The sequence below is a fragment of the Pongo abelii genome, chromosome 15 (assembly GCF_028885655.2).
Source record: "Pongo abelii isolate AG06213 chromosome 15, NHGRI_mPonAbe1-v2.0_pri, whole genome shotgun sequence".
NCBI lineage: Eukaryota > Metazoa > Chordata > Mammalia > Primates > Hominidae > Pongo > Pongo abelii.
In genome coordinates this window covers 81,079,464-81,104,465 of record NC_072000.2, presented here as the reverse complement: position 1 = coordinate 81,104,465, position 25,002 = coordinate 81,079,464, and the positions used below count along the sequence as shown (strand labels likewise).

Here is a 25,002-nt window from a genome sequence, read left to right as displayed (position 1 = left end):
GGAGAAGGCAGAGTTGTAACAAAAGAAGTGACCCTTTCATGGAGCACTTGTGTGAGGGCCTGTGAGGGATAGAGCTGTTGGCTCCGGCCAACACAGAGTATAGAGTGGACAGGGTCACTGGCTTGCGCCCAGATGCAAGCAACTACCATTTGATCACTTACGGAAATATCAAGCTCTTCCATCCTGGATTTGGGGTTCCTCTTGATAGCCAGGATAAGTAAAATAGCCCCATCCATATTTATGGGATTCAGGAAAAGCTATAGAGGGAGAATCAAGACAAGAGGAGGCTGAGATGGGAGGAGAGGCTGGCCCAGAGCACAGTTTCTACATCTCATCAAATCACAACCTCTGTCTCACACCCAGACTTCACTGTAAGTAATTATCTCCTTGTCCGTCTGTTTATCCATCTGTCTGCGTATCTCACTGCTCATCTATCCATCCATCCATTCATCCATCCATCTACCCACCCATTTATCCATCTCACTGCTCTCCCATCCATCCATCCATCTATCCACGCACCCACCATCTGTCCGTCTCACTGCTCATCCATCCAACCATCTATCCATCCATTCATCCACCTATATACTCATCCATCTCACTGCTCATCCATCCGCCTATCCATCCATCCATCCATCCAACCACCAACTTATCCATCTCACTGCTCTCCCCTCCATGCATCCATCCACCCACCCACCCAACTATCCATCTCACTGCTCATCCACCCAACCATCTATCTATCTATTCATTCACCTGTCCATCTCCTCATCCATCCACCTCTCATGCATCCATCCATCCATCCATCCATCCATCCGCTCACTTATCCATCTCACTGCTCATCCATCCATCCACCCATGCATGTCCATTCAGCTGCTCATTTATCCAACCATCTCATCTACTCATCCATCCCCTGTCGTCCTTCCATCCAGCCAGCCAGCCAGCAATCTGTTCATCTCACTACTCATCCATCCATCCATCCATCCATCCACCCAGCACATATTAATTAGAGGCTTGCCATATGCCAGCTACTGGACTAAGCACTGAGGGACACACAGGCAGACATGGCACGGTTTCTGCCCTCGGGTAGCTTAACACTGTAATTGGGGGAGACAGGCAAACAAGGCAATAGTATCAGAAGTGTTATGACAGCAGTGACAGAGGTACACCTGTGTACTGCATGAGCAAGGAAAGGAGCATGCAGCATAGGGGAGGGGACCATGGAGCTAAGCCTTGCAGGACTAATGAGGATTAGTGAGGTCTGAGGAAGGGGGGCAAAACCAGAGGAGGAAACAAGATTCACCAAAGAAGAAAAGAGTAGGCAAGTGCAAAGGCATAGGAGTGTGAAACAGCAAGAGATGTTTGTGAGCAGAAGCAGGGAGAATGAGGCCACAGAGCTGGGATGGGCCACATCATGGAGAACCTTATAGGCTTGGAGAAGGAACAAGGACATTATCCCAGTGGTCCTAGGAGCTGCTGAAGCATGGATGGAAGTTAATGGAAGGGACTCTGGAGCCTGGTGGCTCTGTTTACCAGCTGCCTGGCCTTGCATTAATTCCCTGATCACTTTGTACTTATCACCTATGGCTGCTCTGAGGACTTACCATATCAATTCAGGCAAAGCATTAAAACGAGTGCCTGGTATGCAGTACACTGCAAATGAACAATAGTTCTTATTATTGAAGGCTTTCAGCTAAGTGGCTTCATGATGAGGCAGCCAAAACTCTTACTGAGCCCCTAGTATGTGTCAGCTGTGTCCCAGGCTCTGATGTACTCCAGTGAGAAAATGCAGACTAGGGCCTGGACCTCGTGGAGCTCAGCATCTAGAATCCTTTGCTGGACTCACTTCCTAATGGGAATTCCTTATTTTTCCAAGCTCAGGGCAAGGGGCACCAGGGCTGGATGTGGAGACCCATAGATAATTACTGTGGCAAAGTTGATGTGGTCCCCATGGTGGCCAAACTAAGAGTTTTGTCTTAAACTTTTCTCTTTTAAACATTTTAGAAAATTGAAATATATTCATTACATATGGTAATTGTGGAAAAATGAGAAAAGCGGTAAAAAATGGTTGAAATCATGTAGACCCACAAAACAGCAAAGACCCCTATTGCCATTTTGCTGAGGCAACCGCTTAATCTTTTAAAATTCAGTTTCTCAGACTGTCCCTGGCTTCCTCAGCCACTGGGGCTGAGCCACCCACAGCCTGGGTCAGTCTCTGTCTGAGTTGTGCCTGGCCCGCTCCACCCCAGCTGGGACTTCCAGATGTCCTGGTCACTAGACGGCCAGTCTGTTTGGTCTGTAGTCACTGTGCTCCTTCTGCCTGTCAGAATCTGGCTTCCTCCTGTCCTCTTAGCAGCTCCTCATGGTTGTCCTCTCAGATGGCAGCCCCTTCCTCCCTGTCTCCTCACTGCTTTCCTTCTTCAGGACCCTCACATCTTGAGGGAGTTGGAGTTGCCATGGAAAACCACGTAGAGCAGGCTTCCCTCTGCCTCCTGCTACTTGTGTGGCATAAGTAAGTCACACAGCCTCAGTTTTCTCATCTGACAAGTGGGGCTAACAGAGCCCACATTACCAGGTGAGGCTATGAGTAATGACAGCTGGCTCTTGGCAGGAGCCCCAGAAAGGGGGATGATTAATAGAAGTCCTCACCTTTAATTTATTTTCCAACTGCTCAATAGCATCTATATTATAAATTAGCATCTACAAGTAAATTAATTTAAAATGAAATATGTATTCATTAATTCATTCATTTAATGAATATTCACTGGGCTTCTACAGTGTGCCCAACACTATGCTAGGTATGAGGGACTAGGTATGAGGAGTTTAATGATGGGCAAAATCAAACAGTCTTCGTTCTTTTTTTGAGATGGAGTCTTGCTCTGTCACCCAGGCTGGAGTGCAGTGGCATGGTCTCGGCTCACTGCATCCTCTGCCTCCTGGGTTCAGTGATTCTCTTGCCTCAGCCTCCCAAGTAGCTGGGATTACAGGCATGCACAGTCACACCTGGCTAATTTTGTATTTTTAGTAGAGACAAGGTTTTACCTTGTTGGCCAGGCTGGTCTTAAACTGGTGACCTCAAGCGATCCACCCACCTTGGCCTCCCAAAGGGCTGGGATTACAGACATAAGCCACCACACCTGGCCCAAACACAGTCTTCATTCTGATGAAGCTTTCACATTCCAGGGGATGACAGGCGAGCAAAGAGCCCTCACATACATGGAATTAGAAAGGGCGGCAAGTTCCATGGGAAGTAGGGAGCAGGGCTCTGGGAGCAGGTCCCCTAGACGGAGGATCCCAGCAGCAAGGAAGTGGAGGCGGAGCGGCCAAGCCTCTGTGGTAGGAGGAAAGGAGTGGAGAGAAGACCAGGGGGTCTTGGGTGCAGAGCAAGGGAGAGCACGGGGTGGACTGAGGCTGGAGGGGCACTTGGGGCTCAGCGAACGGGATCTGAGCAACAGGAAGCCATGCAGGGGTCTAAGCCGAAAGACGGGAGACTGAGGGGCTGGGGGAAGGGGAATGGATGTCAGATTTGTGTTCAAAAAGCACATTCTGAGGGCTAGGCACAGTGGCTCATGCCTGTAATCCCAGCACTTTAGGAGGCCGAGGTGGGAGGATGGTTTGAACCTGGGAGGCGGAGGTTGCAGTGAGCCGAGATTGCACCACTGCACTCCAGCCTGGGGGACAGAGCCAGACCCTGTCTCAAAACAAAACAAAACAAAAAGCACACTCCAATGGCAATGTGGAGAAGATCCTGAAGGAGACCCAGATGGGAGGGAGGAAGACCTGTTAGGAAGATCTGCAGTGCACCAGGGAGCACTGAGGGTGACACTGGCTTTATAGTAGAGAATGGTCACTGCATTTACAGCCAAGAGATGGTAAAAAATGCATGCATATATGAAGTACAGATATTCCCAATTATTCTCTCCAGTACGATGTAGCCCCCAACTCACCCCAACACATACACAGACACACACACACGGACACACACGGAGACACACACACACACACACACACACACACAAAATAGCCCCTTTCCAACTGAAGACTACCTTCAGAACTCTGAGGCTTTCATTGGATTCCAGTCCTTTGCTGATTTTGGAGGCCCCTTCATTGCCGATGTCATTGCCGCTGATATCCAGGTAGACCAGGCAGCTGTTGAGTCGGAGGACCTCCCCTAGGGCCAGAGCCACTTCATTCCCAAGGCCATTCATGGAGAGATCCAGCTTTGCCAGGGTCACATTACCCTCCAGGAAGAGGGGAGAACAGCACCAGCATCAAGGTTACGCGTGACTCATCCAACCAAAAGGGCCCCGATTTCTACCCCTGTTGGCATCCAGACCGGGTGCTCAGTGGTCCCCAGGACCTATGGGTCTGCCAGATCATTCAGAGCTCCCAGCTGGGCTCAGTCTCAAGTACTCATGAGACTCCCTCCCTTTGGCTTCTGGTCGTTCCCTACCCACTAATTAAACTGTCCTCTTGAAGTGTATCCAAAGATGCCACCCTGGCCTCAGCAGATACGATTTATACTAAAGAATAATGTGCAGGCCAGGCGCGGTGGCTCACGCCTGTAATCCCAGCACTTTAGGAGGCTGAGGTGGGTGGATCACAAGGTCAGGAGTTTGAGACCAGCCTGGCCAACATGGTAAAACCCCGTTTCTAATAAAAATACAAAAATTAGCCAGGCATGGTGGCAGGCACCTGTAGTCTCAGCTACTCAGGAGGCTGAGGCAGGAGAATCGCTTGAACCAGGGAGGTGGTGGTTGCAGTGAGCCGAGATTGCACCACTGCACTCTAGCCTGGGCCACAGAGCAATACTCCATCTCAAAAAATAAATAAATAAATAAATAAATAAATAAATAAATAAATAAATAAATAACGTGCATCCAGGAATTATGGGAGGGAGAACAATAACTTGAAAAGTATTTGATGAGAGCTCAGTATGCCCTCATTGATGGTGACCATGAAGAAGAGGCTTAGGATGGCAGGATGGGAGGCCCTGGCTGTCCTCAACTGGGCTCCACACACCACTCCTGGAGAGTGCCTTACCCGGAGACCGTTGCACAAGGCCACAGCTCCCCTTGTGTGGAAGTTATTCCAGCTCAGATCCAGTGACGTGAGCCCCACGTTGATGGCTGAAACAGGGAGGGAATCGGCTTAGCATCTCCCACAGCCCAGAAAACCCATTCTCAGAGTTAACAGATGTCCATGACACTGGGGATAAAGACCACTCAGTGGTTATGCAAAGTAAAATTCTCAGATAATAATTTTTTTAGTTATTCATTTAAACACAAAATTGTAAGATGATCCCCAAAGCTGGCAAAGATGTGGTGAAATAATCCTCCTTACATAGTTTAGGTGGGAAGGAAATAGGTATAGTCTATTTGGCAGATATTATCTGATCACAGATATTTTCCCATTAAAATGTGCATACCCTATCACTCACCTCTGAGACTCTACCTAAGACGACAGCACAGAATATGGGAAGAGCAAGATGCTTGTAGATGTTTACCATGGCATCACTTATAAAAGTAAGAATTAGCCAGGCACAGTGGCTCACACCTGTAATCCCAGCACTTTGGGAGGCCGACGTGGGCAGATCACGAGGTCAAGAGATCGAGACCATCCTGGCCAACATGGTGAAACTGTGTCTGTACTAAAAATACAAAAATTAGCTGGGTGTGGTGGCACGTGCCTGTAGACCCAGCTACTCGGGAGGCTGAGGCAGGAGAATCGCTTGAACCTGGGAGGCAGAAGTTGCAGTGAGCTGAGATCACGCCACTGCACTCCAGCCTGGCAACAGAGCGAGACTGTCTCAAAAAAAAAAAAAAAAAAAAAAAAAGTAAGAATTATTTGGCTGGGCATGGTGGCTCACACCTGTAATCCCAGCACTTTGGGAGGCCGAGGCAGGTGGATCACCAGAGGTCAAGAGTTTGAGACCAGCCTGGCCAACATGATGAAATCCCGTCTCTACTAAAAATACAAAAATTCACTGGGCATGGTGGCACACACCTGTAGTCCCAGCTACTCAGGAAGCTGAGGCAGGAGAACTGATTGAACCCGGGAGGCGGAGGTTGCAGTGAGCCAAGATGGCGCCATTGCACTCCAGCCTGGGTGACAGAGCAAGACGGCATCTCAAAAATAAATAAATAAATAAAAACAAGAAGTATTTATCTGGCGGAATATTATGAATTAAAATAGAAGTAGCTGGAAAACATCTTCAGGGGCTGTATTTACACAGGAAGGCTGTGATGGACCTGGCATATTACATCACATGGTGTATTACGTCACATGGCAGTTCACGGCTGCAGTGGTGACTCCAGAATTTCTCTCCAGGAGAGGCTCAGGGGCACAATCAGTTGGAAGTGGGGAGGCACCAGGCTTGGTGAGAAGCTGGGTTTGCACAGAAATCATACTTTTGTTTTGACCTGAAGATGATTTTGCTTACATGTTCCACAGGGTTGGAACATCCTATTTAAACACATTATTATTGTTGTTTTTATTTGGGGAGGGCAGTTATGCCAAGGAGGCCACTGATGGAAAGGCTAAAGTCCTCTTGAACCATTACTGAATAGGAGGAATTGCCTTTAGGGCTCTGGCCCAGGAATAAGGTCTTATTTCTTTTCTGTTTTTTTTTTTTTTTTTTTTTGAGGCAGAGTTTTGCTCTTGTAGCCCAGGCTGGAGTACAATGGCACAATCTCGGCTCACTGCAACCTCCGCCTCCTGGGTTCAAGCGATTCTCCTGCTTCAGCCTCTGGGGCAGCTGGGCTTATAGGCACCCGCCACCACACCCAGCTAATTTTTTGTATTTTTAGTAGAGACGGGGTTTCATCATGTTGGCCAGGCTGGTCTTGAACTCCTGACCTCAGGTGATCCACCTGCCTCGGCCTCCCAAAGTGCTGGGATTATAGGCGTGAGCCACCGCACCTGGCCTATTTCATTTTTTTTATGGACAGGGCACTATGTTCTGATCACGCTTCTCTTTGTGTCAACCCTGGGTGTGAGTTTTTAGTACAGTGCACAACACCTTATATAATTTTGGGAACAAACTTTCTCCTGCCTACATTACCCCCTCCCCTCTCTCGCTCACTCTCTTCTTACCCTTATTTCCTCTTCTCTGCCAGTTCCCTCATTTAAGCTACACCTTGCACACCTGCATCACTCAAATGGTCACACAAGTTAGATTGTAATTCTGATCTCATCACTTACTACCTGTGTGATCCCAGGCAGGTTACTTAACCTTGCTTTACATCTGTTTCCTTATCTGTACGTGGAGATATCAACCTGTATAGAGTTGTTTTTTTTTTTTTTTTTTTGAGATGGAGTTTCCATCTGTCGCCCAGGCTGGAGTGCAGTGGCGCAATCTCCGCTCACTGCAAGCTCTGCCTTCCGGGTTCACGCCATTCTCCTGCCTCAGCCTCCCGAGTAGCTGGGACTACAGGCACCCGCCACCACGCCTGGCTAATTTTTTGTATTTTTAGTAGAGGCAGGGTTTCACCGTGTTAACCAGGATGGTCTCAATCTCCTGACCTCGTGATCCGCCCAACTCGGCCTCCCAAAGTGCTGGGATTACAGGCGTGAGCCACCGTGCCTGGCCCTATATATAGTTTTTTTAATGAGGATTGATGTAAAATGCCCAACATGATGCCTGTCACATAGCAATCACTTCAAATAATAAGTGTTTGTTTTTTGTTTTTTGGTTTTTTTTTTTTTTTTTTTGAGACAGAATTTCGTTCTTGTTGCCCAGGCTGGAGTGCAATGGCACGATCTCTGCTCACTGCAACCTCCGCCTCCCAGGTTCAAGTGATTCTCCTGCCTCACTCCCGAGTAGCTGGGATTATACACCCAAGTCACCACATCCAGCTAATTTTTTGTATTTTTAGTAGAGACAGGGTTTCACCATATTGGCCAGGCTGGTCTTGAATTCCTGACCTCAGGTGATCCACCCGCCCCGGCCTCCGAAAGTGTTGGGATTACAGGCATGAGCTACCCCGCCCAGCAATAGTAAGTGTTTTTAAAAGCTGCATTTGCAGTACGATAATAACAATTTTAAAAGAAAGCACAGGCCCGGCACAGTGGGCTCACATCTGTAATCCCAGCTCTTTGGGAGGCCAAGGAGGGTGGATCACTTGAGGTCAGGTGTTGGAGACCAGCCTGGCCAACATGGTGAAAACCCATCTCTACCGAAAATACAAAAAATTAGCTGGGTGTGATGGCTTGGGCGTATAATCCCAGCTACTCAGGAGGTTGAGGCACGAGAATTGCTTGCACCCGGGAAGCAGAGGCTGCAGTGAGCCAAGATTGTGCCACTGCACTCCACCCAGCCTGGGCAACAGAGCGAGACTCCGCCTCAAAAACAAAACAAAAGAGAGAGCACAGTCTGTCTCATGTTAAATTTATGACCTCAGTTTTCAGACAGAGACTCAAACTGCCCCACATGGAAAGGTGCTTCCATTACATGTTGCTCCTTCCTCCTACATGGTATTTTATACCTCCTGCCCTCCCATCAACCCTAGTGGTTTGAACTGAACTTTCAGCTGAAGATCTTGCCTCCTACTTCACTGAGAAAATAGCGGCAATGACAGGCTTCAAATGCCACCATGAAATCTACCCACTTACCTGCACCTGCACACCCTTTCCTCGTCCGTTTTTCAATGAATGAACTGTCCCTCCTGCTCTCTCAGGCCAGTGAGCTCCGCACTTTTGTTCTGGACTCTTGCCTGCAGCCTTCTCATGGACTTTGCTCCTGTAATTACCTCCTCCTTCTTCTGTAGCATCAGTTTATTCTTCTTTCTTCCTCTCAGCATTCTCCATCCTTAAGAACTCTCCCTGGACTCTATGTCTCCCTTGGCTCCTGCCCCCTCTTTCTGTTCCAACCTTCCCAGCAGAACTTCTGTAGTTGCGTATAGTGTTCTCTTTGCTTTGCATCCTATTTTCTTTTTATTTTTAGAGGACAGGGTCTCACTCTGTATCTCAGGCTGGAGTGCAGTGGCATGATCACAGCTTACTATAACCCCTAACTCCTGGGCTCAAGCAGTTCTCCCACCTCAGCCTCCCAAGTACCTGGGACTATAGGCATGTGCCACCATGCCCAGCTAATTTTTGAAATTTTTTTTTTTTTTGAGATGGAGTCTCACTCTGTCACCCAGGCTGGAGTGCAATAGCAGTATCTCGTCTTTTATTTATTTATTTATTTATTTATTTATTTATTTATTTATTTTTTGAAAGTAATATTTTATTTTATTTATTTATTTATTTTTTTATTATACTTTAAGTTTTAGGGTACATGTGCACAACGTCCAGGTTTGTTACATATGTATACATGTGCCATGCTGGTGTGCTGCACTCATTAACTCGTCATTTAACATTAGGTATATCTCCTAATGCTATCCCTCCCCCCTCCCCCCAACCCAGGATCTCGTCTTACTGCAACCTCTGCCTCCCAGGTTCAAGCGGTTCTTGTGCCTCAGTCTCTCTAGTAGCTGGGATTACAGGCGCACACCACTACACCGGCTAATGTTTGTATTTTCAGTAGAGACAGGGATTCACCATGTTGGCCAGGCTGTTCTTGAACTCTTGACCTCAGGTGATCCACCTGCCTCAGCCTCCCAAAGTGCTGGGATTACAGGTGTGAGACACTGTACCCAGCCCAATTTTTGAATTTTTTAGTAGAGAGTGGGTCTCACTATGTTGCCCAACCTGGTCTTGAACTCTTGACCTCAGGTGATCCACCTGCCTCAGCCTCCCAAAGTGCTGGGATTACAGGTGTGAGACACTGTACCCAGCCCAATTTTTGAATTTTTTAGTAGAGAGTGGGTCTCACTATGTTGCCCAACCTGGTCTTGAGCTCCTGGCTTCCCATCTTGGCCTCCCAAAGCACTGGGATTACAGGCATGAGCCACTGTGCCAGGCCTCCATTTTCAACTCAACCTCCCCCAGTTGGGTTTCCATACTCACCCACTCCACTAAAACAGCACTTTCACTTTCTTTCTTTTTTTTTTTTTTAATTTTAAGTTCAGGGGTACATGTGCAGGTTTGTTATATAGGTAAACTTGTGTCACAGAGTTTGTTGTACAGATTATTTCATCACCCAAGTATTAAGCCTAGTACTCAGTTATTTTTCCCGTTCCTCTCCCTCCTCCCTCCCTCTACCCTCAGTTAGTCCCCAGTGTCTGTTCCCCTCTCTGTGTTTGTGTGTTCTCATAATTTAGCTCCCACTTATAAGTGAGAACAGGTGGTATTTGGTTTTCTCTTCCTACATTAGTTTGCTAAGGATAATGGCCTCCAGCTCCATCCCTGTTCCTGCAAAGAACATGATTTCACTGTTTTTTTATGACTGCATAGTATTCCGTGGTGTATATGCACCACATTTTTTTAATCCAGTCTACCACTGATGGGCATTTAGGTTGATTCCATGTCTTTGTTACTGTGAATAGTTAAAACAGCACTTTCAAAGCCACTAACTCTCCATGCTACCAAGTGCCATGGTTACTATTTTATCCTTGTCTTATGTGATCTCTCAACAGCATTTGATGCAACTGTCGACCTTCTTCCTGAACTGCTCCCTTCCTCAGCTCCTGCCACGTCGCTTTTCTGGTTTCCCTCCTATTTGACAACCACTCCTCAGGCTCCTCTTCCTCCTCCGTGAAACCTAAAAATGTTGGAGTGACCCAAAGGTCAGTTCGATGGCCACCTACTCAACTCTGTCTACACTCCCTGCCTAGATGACCTTATCTTGCCTCATGGTTTTAAATACATCTATATACCTATGACCCCAAATGTGTATCTTCAGCCCTGATCTCTTCACCAAGCTCTAAACTCATACAGCAAACCATCTACCTGACTTCTCTATGTAGGTGTCAAATGGCCATTGCAAACATCACGTGGCCAAAATGGAAAACGGGGCTCCTATCTCCTGTCCCTCCTGTCCCTGTTGCTTCCTGAGTTGTCTCCATCCACATAAACAACACCATCATCCAACCAATAGCTGAAGCAAAATGACCATGAGTCTATCTCTCTCTCTCTTTCCCCCATTCTTCACATCAGCAAGTCCTTTTGGCTTTACCCCCAAAGTATATTCTGAATTCATTCACTCTTCTCTATCTTCACCTCCTCCCTGAGCTCAAGCTATTTTCCTGTGTTGCCTAGACTCCTGTGACAACTTCCTCTTTTGTACTCATTTTCCTGGGTATGACTTTTAGGTTGTTACTCTTTTTTTTTCTCTTTTATGACGATGCTGTAATAACCTCCTCACACATTTCTCTGTGTATGTGTGAGAGCTTCTCTGAGACAATTCCCCTTGATGGGAAGGAATTTCTGCATCATAGAATAGACACATTTTCAAGTTTACCAAGGACTGTCAAGTTGTTCTCAAAAGTGCCCGGCAGCTTGAAGTATTCTTATTTCGCTCGGTTGTCCGCAGCCTTTGACATTCACTGGCTTTAAACTTTCACAGCTTTAATAGATGACAAGGAGAACCTTTCATTTCTCTAACTAGTAAAGAGATGTGGGCACTCGACTTTCTTCTTTTGCTATGCATATGCCTTGACCATTGTGCTATTGAGGCTATTTATCATTGTCTAATTGAGCTAAGGATCTTTTATCAACATTCTGAATACTAATTTTTGTACTCTACAAATGCTGCAAATATCTACTCCCTGTCTGTTGCTCGTCTTTGTTTTTGTTTTTGAGCTGGAGTCACCTTCTGTTGCCCAGGCTGGAGTGCAGTGGTGCCATCTTGGCTCACTGCAACCACCGCCCCGTGGGTTCAGGCGATTCTCCTGCCTCAGCCTCCCGAGTAGCTAGGATTACAGGCATGCACCACCACGTCCAGCTAATTTTGTATTTTTAGTAGAGATGGGGTTTCACCATGTTGGCCAGGATGGTCTTGATCTCTTGACCTTGTGATCTGCCCACCTCGGCCTCCCAAAGTGGTGGGATTACAGGCGTGAGCCACCACGCCCAGCCTGTTGCTTGTCTTTTAAGGTTGTTCATGGTTGTGTGTCTTTTTATCATATGCATGTTTCAGATGTATTGTTGTCAAATATGGGAATTTTTAAAACTTTTAGGTTCAGGTGTACATGTGCTGGTTTGTTATATAGGTAAATTGCATGTCTCAGGGGTTTGGTGTACTGATTATTTCATCACCCAGGTAATAAGCATAGTACCCAAAAGGTACTTTTTCAATTGCTTTTGGACCTTTTGGAAAAGGTACTTTTTCAATTGCTTACTGGGCCATACTTAACAGTCCTTAGCCTTCCTGAGTTGTTAGTTATTCTCTCTATGTTCTTCTAATCATCATAAAGTTTTACTTCCCATGTCCAGGGTTTGCTGTGGCCCCTCCCCCTCCCCCTTCCCTTTCCCTTCCCCTTCTTCTTCTCCTTCTTCTTCTTCTTCTTCTTTTGAGACAGGGTCTCTCTCTGTTGCCCAGGCTGCAGTGGAGTGGCACGATCATGGCTCACTGCAGCCTCGACTTCCTGGGCTCAAGGGATCCTCCCACCTCAGCCTCCTGAGTAGCTGGGACTACAGGTGTGCACCACCACGCCTGGCTAATTTTTTGATATTTTATAGAGACAGGGTCTCCCTATGTTGCCCAGGCTGGTCTTGAACTCCTGGGCTCAAGCAATCCTTCTGCCTCAGGCTCCTAAAGTTCTGGGATTACAGGCATAAGCCACTGCACCCAAATTCTGAATGTATTTTGGGCATGGTTTACATCACTTTTATAGTCACAACATTTAAAAATCATGTTAAAAAGGGAGATTCAGCTCTGCCAAGCGATCCTCCCCTATCCCTCCCCTTTGCTGTCCCTTCCTCCAGGGAGACTCACCCAGCATCTGGCCCAGGTGCTCCCCTCCTACATCAGAGAATTGGTTGTGACTGAGATCCAGCTTCTTAATTCGGTAATTGGTCTACAGAAACAGAGGAAAGAGAAGGATTTTTTGTCTTTTGATTGCAAATATCTTACTTATCTCAGGGCAGTATGATGGCGGGGCTCTGATGTACCAAAAATTAGGTGAAGACAATGTCTTAGGCATTTTTTGTTCGATTGTTGATGGCTGCTGGGAGAACTTAGTGCCATATAAACAGCTGTACCATTTGCTGTGGCTTTTGTTGGGGTTGGCAGGGTCTAAACAGTCCCCAGTCCCTAACATGTGAAAGTAGCCTCACGTTACTGTGCCCATAGCAGCCCCAGGTTGCCCAGATCTCCCAGGGACATCGCCCACGTGGCTTGGCTACAGTCCCTGCCTCTTACCGACAGGGCTTGGCCGAGCAGTGCTGCGGATTCTTCCTTGAAGTCATTTCCTGTAGTGAGGGTGGTGTGTCAGCGATGCACTACTAGACCATGGCTCCCTTCCTCTCCCACCTCCTGCCCCTCCCAGTCCACTTCCCTTTAGAACAATCAAACAGAAAAAAGGTGGCAGGGGCCAGATGCATTGGCTTACACCTGTAATCCCAGCACTTTGGGAGGCGGAGGTGGGAGGATCACTTGAGCCCAGGAGTTTGAGACCAGCCTGGGCAACATAGTGAGCCCTTGTCTCTACAAAGAATTTTTAAAAAAATTAGCCAGGCATGGTGGCATGAACCTGTGGTCCCAGCTACTTTGGAGGCTGAGGTGGGAGGATCACTTGAACCCAGGAGGTCGAGGCTGCAGTGTGCCATGTTGGTGCCACTGCACTCCAGCCTGGTGACAGACCAAGATCCTGTTTTAAAAAAAAGAAAAGGAGCCTGGGTACTGTGGCTCATGCCTATAATCCCAGAACTTTTACAGGCCAAGGCGAGTGGATCACCTGAGGTCAGGAGTTCGAGACCAGTCTGGCCAACATGGCAAAACCCTGTCTCTACTAAGAATACAAAAATTAGGCATGATGGCGCACACCTGTGGTCCCAGCTACTCAGGAGGCTGAGGCACGAGAAATGCTTGGACCAGGGAGGTGGAGATTGCAGTGAGCTGAGATCACAACGCCACTGCACTCCAACCTGGGTGACAGAGAAAGACTTCACCTCAAAAATAAAATAATAAAATCAAATAAAAAAGGAAAGGAAAGGACAGGACAGGACAGGAAGGGACTTAAAGCAAGTATTATGTGGACAAAAGAGAACAAGGCAACTGTTTACCTTCTCTTTTAACATTGCCTTTTCTCTCTGCCATGAAATTCCAGGAGTTGGTAGCATACCCTGTGCATTCATTAGCAGCATCAACCCCCAGCCTAGTGCCTAGAGTCTATAACATCCTAAAAATGCTCATCCAAGTTCAAGCAGCAGGACTGGGACACTTGTGAGTGAGACACCTGCCATGTGGGCAAAATTTGAGAGGTGCCTAAAAACTCAGTAATCAAGAAGAATAATATCCTAATACAACATTTTAAAAAATCAAAATTAGTGCAAAATCATCTATATCGAACAAGTTTTTTTTTTTTTTTTTTTTTTTTGACAGAGTCTCGCTCTGTCACCCAGACTGGAGTGCAGTGCAGTGGCGTGATCTTGGCTTACTGCAACCTCCATCTCCTGGGTTCAAGCAATTCTCCTGCCTCAGCCTCCTGAGTAACTGGGATTACAGGTGTGCACCACCACACCCAGCTAATTTTTGTATTTTTAGTATAGACATGGTTTCATCATGTTGGTCAGGCTGGTCTCAAACTCCTGACCTTGTGATCTGCCCACCTCAGCCTCCTAAAGTGCTGGGATTCGCACCTGGTGTCTTTATAATTTTAAGTAAAGACAGGATCTGACCCTGCACACACGTGACTAGAACTTATTCACCTCAGTCCATTCTATCCCTGTTGGATGCTGTTTTTATTTAATGTCTTGATATTTTGCTCATCATGATATTTTGGCACTCCTTACATTTTGTGACCAATGCAAGTGGCTCACTCACCTTACCTGAGTTGTGGCCCTGCTAAGCAATGTAAGACACTGGTGATTTCTGGGAAGTACATGACATAGAGCCTTATTCCCAAATTTCCTCCTTTGAACCCTCAATAAGCTTTGTATCTCTACCACCTAAATAGTGCTTGGCACATAACAGGTCCTTAGTAAAGTGAGTGAATGAATGAATGAATGAATTAATTAATGCATTCACTGGAACACAAATACTTGTTTGGCTGTGTCTGTTAGCAGTGCAATAAAGTGAGATAATAAGCTAGTCAACGCATAAAACTAGGTGATTAGTTATTCAAATTCTTGTGTTCAAATCAGTGGTTACAGATACTACAGAGCTGGTTGTAAGAGAATTATTTGTGAAATTTGATAACACACAGATTCCAAGATTTCTCCTGCTAAAGATTCTGATTTCACCAGTCTGGGATAGGACTGGGTGATTTGTATTTTTACAAAGAGCTTTCTGTACTATGTTAAAACATTATGTTAGGGGTCTTAGCCAATGCAACCAGAAAAATAATTAGGAGATATAAATATTGGAAAAGAAAAAACTTTCATTATTTGCAGGTATAATCACCTATCTAAATAATTCTATAAAATTAACTAACAAAATGTTAGAACTCATAAGATAATTTAATAAAGTGACTGGATATAGAATCAATGTACAAAAATTAATAGCTTTCAGACACACCAGTAATGACCAATCAGAAAATGTGATAGAAAAAAACATTCTGTTCACATAAGATAAAATAATAGAAGACCTAGAAATAAACCTAATATAAATAATGCAAGTCTTATAATAGCAGAAACTAAAACTTTACTCAAAAATATAAAAAGACCTGGGGCTGGGCACGGTGGCTCACACCTGTAATCCCAGCACTTTGGGAGGTTGAGGCGGGTGGATCACCTGAGGTTGGGAGTTTGAGACCAGCCTGACCAAAATGGAGAAACCCCATCTCTACTAAAAATACAAAATTAGCTGGGTGTGGTGGCGCATGCCTGTAATCCCAGCTTCTCGGGAGGCTGAGGCAGGAGAATCGCTTGAACCCAGGAGGCAGAGATTGCAGTGAGCCAAGATCGCGCCATTGCACTCCAGCCTGGGCAACAAGAGTGAAACTCCTTCTAAAAAAAAAAAAAAAAAGAAAAAGAAAAAAAAGAATATAAAAAGACCTGAAGGAGTAGAGATAAACCATGTTCATAAATGAGGAGACTCAATATTGCAAATATGTCAGTTCTTTTATAAATTAATCTAGAATATTAAATGGAACCCCAACCAAAACCCCAACAGGTGTTTTTTTTCTTTTTCTTAAATAGAACTTGACAAAATGATTCTAAAATTCACCTGGAGGAGAAACTGTACAAGAATAGCCAAGATTACTATTACTTAACAATACTAATAGCCAAGATTGCAGAATTATTTTGAAAAAAAGATTCAAGATTACTTTGAAAAAAAGGGGTAGTCTTTGCTCACTCACACACAAAACATATTTATTGGCTGGGCACAGTGGCTCATGCCTGTAATCCTAGCACTCTGGAGGCCGAGGCAGTTGGATCACTTGAGGTCAGGAGTTAGAGACAAGCCTGGCCAACAGGGCGAAACTCTGTCTCTACTAAAAATACAAAAATTAGCTGGGCATGGCAGCAGGTGCCTGTAATCCCAGCTACTCGGGAGGCTGAGGCAGGAGAATCACTTGAGCCCAGGAGGTAGAGGTTATAACGAGCTGAGATGGCACCACTGCACTCCAGCCTGGGCGACAAAGGGAGACTCCGTCTCAAAAACAAACGCAAAATATTTATTATAAGATTTTATAACTTATATATTAAATAGTACATCATCATTTTTTGTATTAGTCACAACATCTTATAATATGTAGTAATTATAATTTTAATATTCTAAACAAATATTAAGACAATGCAGTGTTGACATAGAAATACATAAATAGGCCAGGCTCGGTGGCTCACGCCTGTAATCCCAGCACTTTGGGAGGCCGAGGCGGGCGGATCACGAGGTCAGGAGCTCGAGACCATCCTGGCTAACACAGTGAAACCCCGTCTCTACCAAAAATACAAAAAATAAGCCGGGCGAGGTGGCGGGTGCCTGTAGTCCCCGCTACTCGGGAGGCTGAGGCAGGAGAATGGCGTGAACCCCGGGGGGCGGCGCCTGCAGTGAGCCGAGATTGCGCCACTGCACTCCAGCCTGGGCAACAGTGAGACTCTGTCTCAAAAAAAAAAAAAAAAAAAAAAGAAATACATAAATAGATTAATGAAATGAAATAGAGAATCTAGAAGGAAACCTATATTTATAATGGGAGTTTAATACATGATAAAGATGACATTTCAAATTAATGAGAAAAGGATCAATTATTACATTGATGATGCTGGAGTACCTGGTTATCAGTTTTGGAAATAAAACATCTGATTTCTACTTCATTCCATGCACAAACAAGTACTAGATATATTAGAGAGCTAAGAGTAGAAACCACAACAACAACAAAAATTGGAGAAAATAAAGGAAAATATTTTTACCTAATTTTTTTTCTTTTTCTTTTTTATAGATAGGGTCTTGCTATGTTGCCCAGGGGGGCCAGTCCTGGGCTCAAGCAAGTTTCCCACCTCAGCCTCCTGAGTAGATGGGACTATTGGTGCATGCCACCTCTCCTGGTTCAGGAAAATATTTTTATAAACTTTAGGAAAGAGTTTTAAAGAAGGCTACAAAAATTAAATCCATAAAGGAAAAAGACTACAAAACTTGACATCAATAAAAGACATAAACTTTGCTACAAGAAAGTACCATAAACAGGCTGGGCACAGTGTCTCATGCCTGTAATTCCAGCACTTTGGGAGGCTGAGGCGGGCAGATCACAAGGTCAAGAGATCGAGACCATCCTGGCCAACATGGTGAAACCCCGTGTCCACTAAAAATACAAAAATTAGCTGGGCATGGTGGCACGCACCTATGGTCCCAGCTACTCAGGAGGCTGAGGCAGGAGAATTGCTTGAACCTGGGGGGCGGGGGTTGCAGTGAGTTAAGGTCGAGAAAGTACCATAAATAAAGCCATACCTAACGTTCTAACATTCAAGTATGAATACCTATAGTTTATGAAGAATACCTATAATTTATGAAGTATGAAGTAAAACTCAGTCATACTAACAACCCCATACAACAATTGACATTTCATAGAAAAGAAAATAGAAGTGGAAGTGAGCATCTGAAAAAGTGTTCTATTTCAATAGCAATAGAATGTGTAACAGTAACAAAAACAATAATAGCGAGGAACACATTGAATACTTATGTACTAGGTATAGTTCTAGGAGTTTTAGATTTTAATTCACTTAATATTCACAATAACCATCTGAGGTAATATAATTATCTTTATTTTATGAATGAGAAAATGAGGCACAAACTGGTTAAAAAACTTGCCCAGTGTCAAAGCTGGGATTTGAACCCAAGCACTGTGACTTCTACACCCACATGCTTAACCATTTTGATTCACAAATTGCTTGTTATTTCCCTTCTGGGGATGGTATAGGCATCAGTCCATTGGTAGAATTATAACCTGGCAGTCTTTTTAAAGGGAAATTTGGAAATCAATTGTTAAGTTCACAAAAATGGATACATCTTCATATTCAGTAAGTGTGCTCCTGGGTGTCTATCTAGAAATACAAGAACATGTGCCTAAAAGATACATGTACAAGAAAGTCCTTTAAAACATTACTTGAAGGCAAAATTAGAAATGACTTTAATCCCCTTTCTCCCAAATAGCGGGATGTTAAATAAACTATACTATGTCCATAACTCGGAACACTAGCCAGCAGTTCAAGAGAATTAGATAAATCTATTTGTTCTGCCATAGAAAGAAATCCAAGATATATTTAGTGGAAAACAAGAAAAATTGGAGAATAATAACTGACATGTAAAAACATTTATGTTAAAAATACACAAACTAAGGCTGGGCATGGTGGCTTATGCCTGTAATCCCACCACTTTGGGAGGCTGAGGCGGGAGGATTGCTTGAGCCCAGGAGTTTGAGACTAGCCTGGACAACATGGTGAGACGGGGACAACCCGTCTTTATAAAGAAAAATACACAAACTTTATTTCTGTATTTTTTCCCTAGACACTCTTCAGATCTTCTCTGTATGTTAAGGGTTTTTCAGAGATATAATCAAGTGTAGATTTCTTTTTATATACCTTTCTTAGGAGTTACTGGGATTCCTGTATCTGCAAATTTATCAATTCAGGGAACATGTTAGCTGTTATTTGTTCAAATATTGCTGCTTATTGATTTCTTCTCCTGGAAACTACTCATTCTTTTAATTCTTTTATCTTTTATATTCTCTATGTCTTTGTCTTTCTATGCTGCAAAGATAGATAAAATGTTTTCCACTAATTCTATTCACCTGTAACTAATGTGCCATTGAATTTATTTGTTGAGCCTTTAATATCAGTGACTATAAATTTTTCATTGTAAGAAACTCTTGGTGTGGAGAGGAGGAGAGGTCTTTTTTTAAGTGATTTGTTCTTTTATGATTTTATTTTATGTTCTTAATCATATTAAACATAGTTTATGATTGGGTGCAAGATATCTCAGTTTGCTTGTGGTTCCAGTTAATTAATAGTGCCCTATTCAGTTTGGGTGGTAAAGTACATGATAAATTATTGTTTATATATCATCTGTAATGTCAGATGTGGATGATAAATGGCGGGGGCTAGGGGAGTGTGACTGGGAGGGTTTAGCAGGCATAGATGCAGTATTCTGGTTTCCAAGACTAGAAGGACATGGTCTGGTTCAACGAGACGTTGAATTCTCTGTTTTTCCCCTCTTCCCTCACTCTGATTCCCAGTGTCTTCTCCCTCCCTTTCCATGTGCTCACCTGAAAGCTCAAGGCTCCAGACAGAAGAACTATTTCTCTCGAAGAAATCTGAGATGATTCTGGCTCCCTCCAAACCAAGGTGATTGTTGGAAATATTCTAAAAGGCAAGAAAACACTTCGGTATGTAAAAAAGCTCACCAAAGGGCCCTCATGAACAAATGATGTCTTTTGTGGTTTACTTGAGTCCTGTGCTGAGGGAGTAGGGTTGGGGTGGGAAAGGATTAGGAAGATTAGGGAGGTGCCAAGGATGAAGAGAAGGGCAATAGGAAACCGGGCTCTAGAACCGGCTTTTCCAGGGCCTCCCGGTGGGACCCGTGGGCTGGCTGGTCTCAGTTTTTTGAAGTTGGCTTCAAGGACTCCCTATTTTCCCAATTTAGCCTTGGTGCTTCAGATAAGCGTACTATTTTGTTTCTTTGTATTAAAACCCAAAACAGCTTCATTTGGAGAGCTTGGCAGTGAAACAGTGAAAAATGAGTTTAGAGTGCATAATCATTGTAAATTCCACTCATTGATTCGGGAAGTATGAATTGTCCTTTTAAGCTAGTGGGAGAGACTTTATATAAAGTGGCCATTACTGTCTTAATTGGTTGTTTCCCCCTTTTCTTTGAATTTCTTTTTATGATGGTAAAATAAGCATAACATATTATTTACCATCTTTGCCGTTTTTCAGTGTCCAGTGGCATGGTATTAAGCATATTCACATTGTGTAACCACCACCGCCAGCCATCTCTAGGCACATTGTCTTTTATGACATTATTTCATGTCTTTACTTTCTTTAAGAAAGTTCACTTTAAGGCAACTATGCAGAGCTACATTTATCAATTTTTTTTTGAAACAGAGTCTCACTCTGTCACCCAGGCTGGAGTGCAGTGGCGTCATCTCGGCTAACTGCAACGTCTGCCTCCGGGGTTCAAGTGATTCTCCTGCCTCAGCCTCCCGAGTAGCTGGGATTACAGGCACACACCACCATGCACAGCTAAGTTTTTATATTTTTAGTAGAGGCGGGGTTCCACCATGTTGGCCAGGCTGGTCTCGAACTTCTGACCTCAGGTGATCTGCACACTTTGCCTTCCCAAAGTGTCAGGATTACAGGCGTGAGCCATCATGCCTGGCCACATTTATCATTTTTAAGGGCTTCTAATCTCCAGACAGAAATGGTTTCTTTTTTTTTTTTTTTTTTTTTTTGAGATGGAGTCTCATTCTTGTTGCCCAGGCTGGAGTGCTGTGGTGCGATCTCAGCTCACTGCAATCTCCACCTGCTGGGTTCAAGCCATTCTCCTGCCTCAGCCTCCTAAGTAGCTGGGATTACACCACCATGCCTGGCTAATTTTTGTACTTTTAGTAGAGACGGGTTTTCACCATGTTGGCCTGGCTGGGTTCGAACTCCTGACCTCAGGCGATCCGCCCGCCTCGGCCTCCCAAAGTGCTGGGATTGCAAGTGTGAGCCACCGCGCCCGGCCATAAATTGTTTCTTAGGATTTCCTACAGCCATAGGAAACACAACCTCTCACATGTGGCCCTCCTCCAAGAAGTCATGTGGGAAGGGCAGGGGCTGGCAGGGGCCTGGAGGCAGCCTGGGTCCTGGCAGGGCCTCTGGCTTGTCTCCAGTGGGTTGTGAATCCCCAGGGATGATGGTAAGAGCCAGCACAGGGGGGCACAGTACCATCTCCTGGAGGTAGTAGTTCTCTTGTAGCATCTCCACCAGGCTCAAGACGCCCTCCTCCATGATGCAATTGTCTTCCAGCTCCAGTTTGGTAACAGCCGTGTTGGACTTCAGCCAGCACAAAGGGAGGGAGAGAGACACAGAAGTGGTTGGTGACCCAGTCAGTTCCCTGCTCGCCCTGGGCCAGCCATATGAGTGGGCGTGGAGATGCAGGCTAGGAATTCTGAAGGCCTGGCAAGGGCGAGGAGACCAGAACAGGGGCCGAACCAACCCGTGGAGTTTTGCTAGGACAATAACGCTGATTCTGGGAGAATTTACAAAAGGATCCTGAAAGCAATTAAAACCCTGACAAGTTGGAGGCACGAGGATGAGCTAAACAGATTTTAACTATTTAGCCCTAAGGAGAGAGAACTGTGACCTACTCCAAGATTAAGGAAAACTTGATACATTGAATAAGGATATTTAAACATAAAGATTCTTCCAAGGAGGTCCTTTAAAGCATTGATTTTGCTTTCTTCAGAGGCCTTTCTTCTAATTTACGCTTCAGTTTTATCTGGGACACTCTTTTTAATTTGTATTTATTTATTTATTAATTATTATTTTTTGAGATGGGGTCTGTGTTGCCCAGGCTGATCTCAAACTCCTGGGCTCAAGTGATCCTCCTGCCTTAGCCTCCCAAGTTGCTGGAATTACAGGCGTGAGCCACCACACCTCGCTCTGGTACTCTCTTTACTAGGAGGTGACCTCAAGTCTGTTTGGAAGGAATTGGACATATAAATCTTTGGTGAATATCTAGATCCAAGATAGTATGCATTTCTTTTTTTTTTTTTGAGACGGAGTCTTGCTCTGTCGCCCAGGATGGAGTGCAGTGGCATGATCTCGGCTCACTGCAACGTCTGCTTCCTGGATTCAAGCAATCCTCCCTGCCTCAGCCTCCTGAGTAGCTGGGATTACAGGTGCCCACCACCACACCCGGCTAATTTTTGTATTTTTTTGAGTAGAGATGAGGTTTCACCATGTTCACCAGGCTCGTCTTGAACTCCTGACCTCAGGTGATCCACCCGCCTTGGCCTCCCAAAGTGCTGGGATTACAGGCGTGAGCCACTAGTCTGCATTTCTATGAGGGGCAAGAGGAGAGAGAGGAAAGGATTTGCATTGCAGCATGAAGGACTTGGGTTAGTTCCAATCAGAACTTTGATCTTCCCTTCCCCACCTTGTTCCCAGTACACACAGGTACAGAGAACAGACACAGGTTTGGATTTGAGCATTTTCAAGTCCCACTAAGGAGCAAGAGAAGTAGCAGGTGGAAGGAGTGTTAATGCTGGTCCTCCCCCACCCTCTTCCCTGAAAAAGGAAAATGTGATAGACCAAGCTATTGCAATGCAGGATGGTTCACCCTGGGGCTTCCTGAAATGTCTACTGGTCTCAGCTCTCTGGGCTGGGCAAAATTCAATTGCCTTGAGTTGTGCTCAAAGGTGAGGGAGATGGCTCAGGGCGCCTCCCATCTAGGTGCTATTTAGCAGTGTCTAGAAACATGAGTTGAATCACCACTGCCAGATTCATACTGGGGAGCAGCACATTCTAGGGGGAAGCAGGAGGCCCAGTCCCCAAATCCATCCACATTTATTCCACATGGGCCAGTGTCTATTTGTCACTATCTGTGTTCACTGCTGGGGAAACAAAGATTAACAGAGAACATTCCCATTCTCACCCCACCTGCTGCCCCCACATGTAAGGGCACGGTGCTAGGCCGTCGAGGGATACACACAAGGATGAAATACGATGCCTGCTATTAGGGTGCTCCTAATCTAGGCCAGGGAAACACAAACATGTGAAAAGTTAATCAGTACAAAGAGCAAATAGAAGTTCAGTCCACCAGAATGTCACGATGATTAATTGTCAAATGAATGATACAGAGAATGGGGGAAGAAGAAACTACCCCCAAACAGAAACTGCTGTTACTAAGAAACAAGTGGTCCAAGTCCTGAGAGGATGTCATTATCATCCATGTTTTTCCCACGAAGCACATGAGGTAATGGTGCGTTCCTAACCCTTCATTAATCAGCCTTTCCACCCTCGATAAATCTCAAGACAGCTTTGTTCTTTCTCAGCTCCTTTCTTCCCATCCCCGGAAAACAGTGCAATCTCACATTTTGTGTCACTTCTTAAAGTGCATATGCTAAACGCAAATGCTGTTATATGTTTAAGAAAGAATGAGTGTGTTGGGGAAAGTGAGGAAAAACAAGACCATGTATTCTATGAATACACCGTTCAATGCCAACTGGGGGCTAGGCACTTAAAATGAATAGCACACAAGCCTAACCCTCTTATCATAAAAGCAACTTACATTCTAACAGTGATTACAGTAGTTCACCCCTATCCTTGGGGAAAAACATCAAGACCGCTGGTAAATGCCTGATACCAAAGATAGTACCAAACCCTAAATATACTATGTTTTTTTCCTATACATACTTACCCATGATAAAGTTTAATTCACAAATTAGGCACAATAAGAGGTTAACAATAACTAATAATAAAATAGAACAATTATTATAATATACTATCATAAAAGTAATGTTGCCAGGGCACGGTGGCTTATGCCTGTAATCCCAGCACTTTGAGAGGCCAAGGCGGGAGGATCACTTGAAGCCAGAAGTTCAAGACCAGCCTGGCCAACATAGTGAAACCCTGTCTCTACTAAAAATACGAAAAATTAGCCAGGCGTGGTGGCACGCACCTGTAATCCCAGCTACTCGGGAGGCTGAGGCAGGAGAATCACTTGAACCTGGGAGGTAGAAGTTGCAGTGAGCTTAGATCATGACCGTGCACTCCAGCCTGGGAGACAGAGCGAGACTCTGTCTCAAAAAAAAAAATGATGTGAATGTGGCATCTCTCTCTCTCATTCTCTCTCAAAATACCTTATTGTACTGTAAGAACAACTGAAATAGTAGACAGTGAAACTGTGGGTAAGGGTGGACTACTATACCTTCCAGCAACCAACAATGACAGTGTATTTCAAGACTTTTTGGAGCTTGCCATGTATTTCATAACTGAATAGATATGGATGCACGGAATTGCCTTCCTCATTCATCACTCTCTCAGATGTCTGCATCATTGAACTTGGCCAACTCAGTCTTCCTGCAGCTTGTCTTTGGCTGTCTCTACCGTTCTGTAGCTTCTCCTGTCTTTCAGTCACTCATTCTCTATTGAATTCACTGACTCCTTTTCTTCTTTCAGATCCTTTATAAATAATATTTTTAAAGAATTCTTTCTCAGTCCTGAAACTGTCCCTATCAACTTTATAAAATTGATCAGGGAAGAAGGGAGGGGAGAAATGGGAATCAGCCCAGCTTGCAGCACACACAGCACTGGTCATGGGGTCAGCTGCTCTCTGACCCCTTCCTCAGAGTTGTTTGCTGCCTGTTGCCCCAGAATCACATAGACTCTGTCACAGGATCATAGCTCCTTTTCACTGCTCTGCAGATAACATTGCAAGCATTGTGAAATGTTAAGTTTTCCATCTGAGATGCTGGTGAAACTACTACTGACATCAGCTGATCTGAAGGACCCCAAGAGGAGCTGACTCACCAAAGCATGCAG

The 25,002-nt window shown here is 44.9% G+C and overlaps 1 protein-coding gene across 11 annotated transcripts in view; it reads right to left on the bottom strand.

Moving 5' to 3' along the window:
• Positions 1-25,002, bottom strand: part of LRRC74A (leucine rich repeat containing 74A) — a 44,058-nt gene that overhangs the window by 12,681 nt on the left and 6,375 nt on the right. For 6 of the 11 annotated variants that reach the window (XM_054530872.2, XM_002824966.4, XM_054530876.2 and 3 more), the window contains exons 4-10: positions 21,403-21,510; positions 19,740-19,836; positions 13,241-13,290; positions 12,815-12,896; positions 5,038-5,123; positions 4,041-4,235; positions 162-257 (exon numbers count right to left, since the gene is read on the bottom strand). In XM_054530872.2, coding sequence (XP_054386847.1) covers positions 162-257; positions 4,041-4,235; positions 5,038-5,123; positions 12,815-12,896; positions 13,241-13,290; positions 19,740-19,836; positions 21,403-21,510 — 714 coding nt within the window. Of the gene's footprint in view, positions 1-161; positions 258-4,040; positions 4,236-5,037; positions 5,124-12,814; positions 12,897-13,240; positions 13,291-13,571; positions 13,689-19,739; positions 19,837-21,402; positions 21,511-25,002 lie in introns of all 11 variants that reach the window. The other 5 variants (XM_054530869.2, XM_054530871.2, XM_054530873.2 and 2 more) reach the window with 1 other exon arrangement.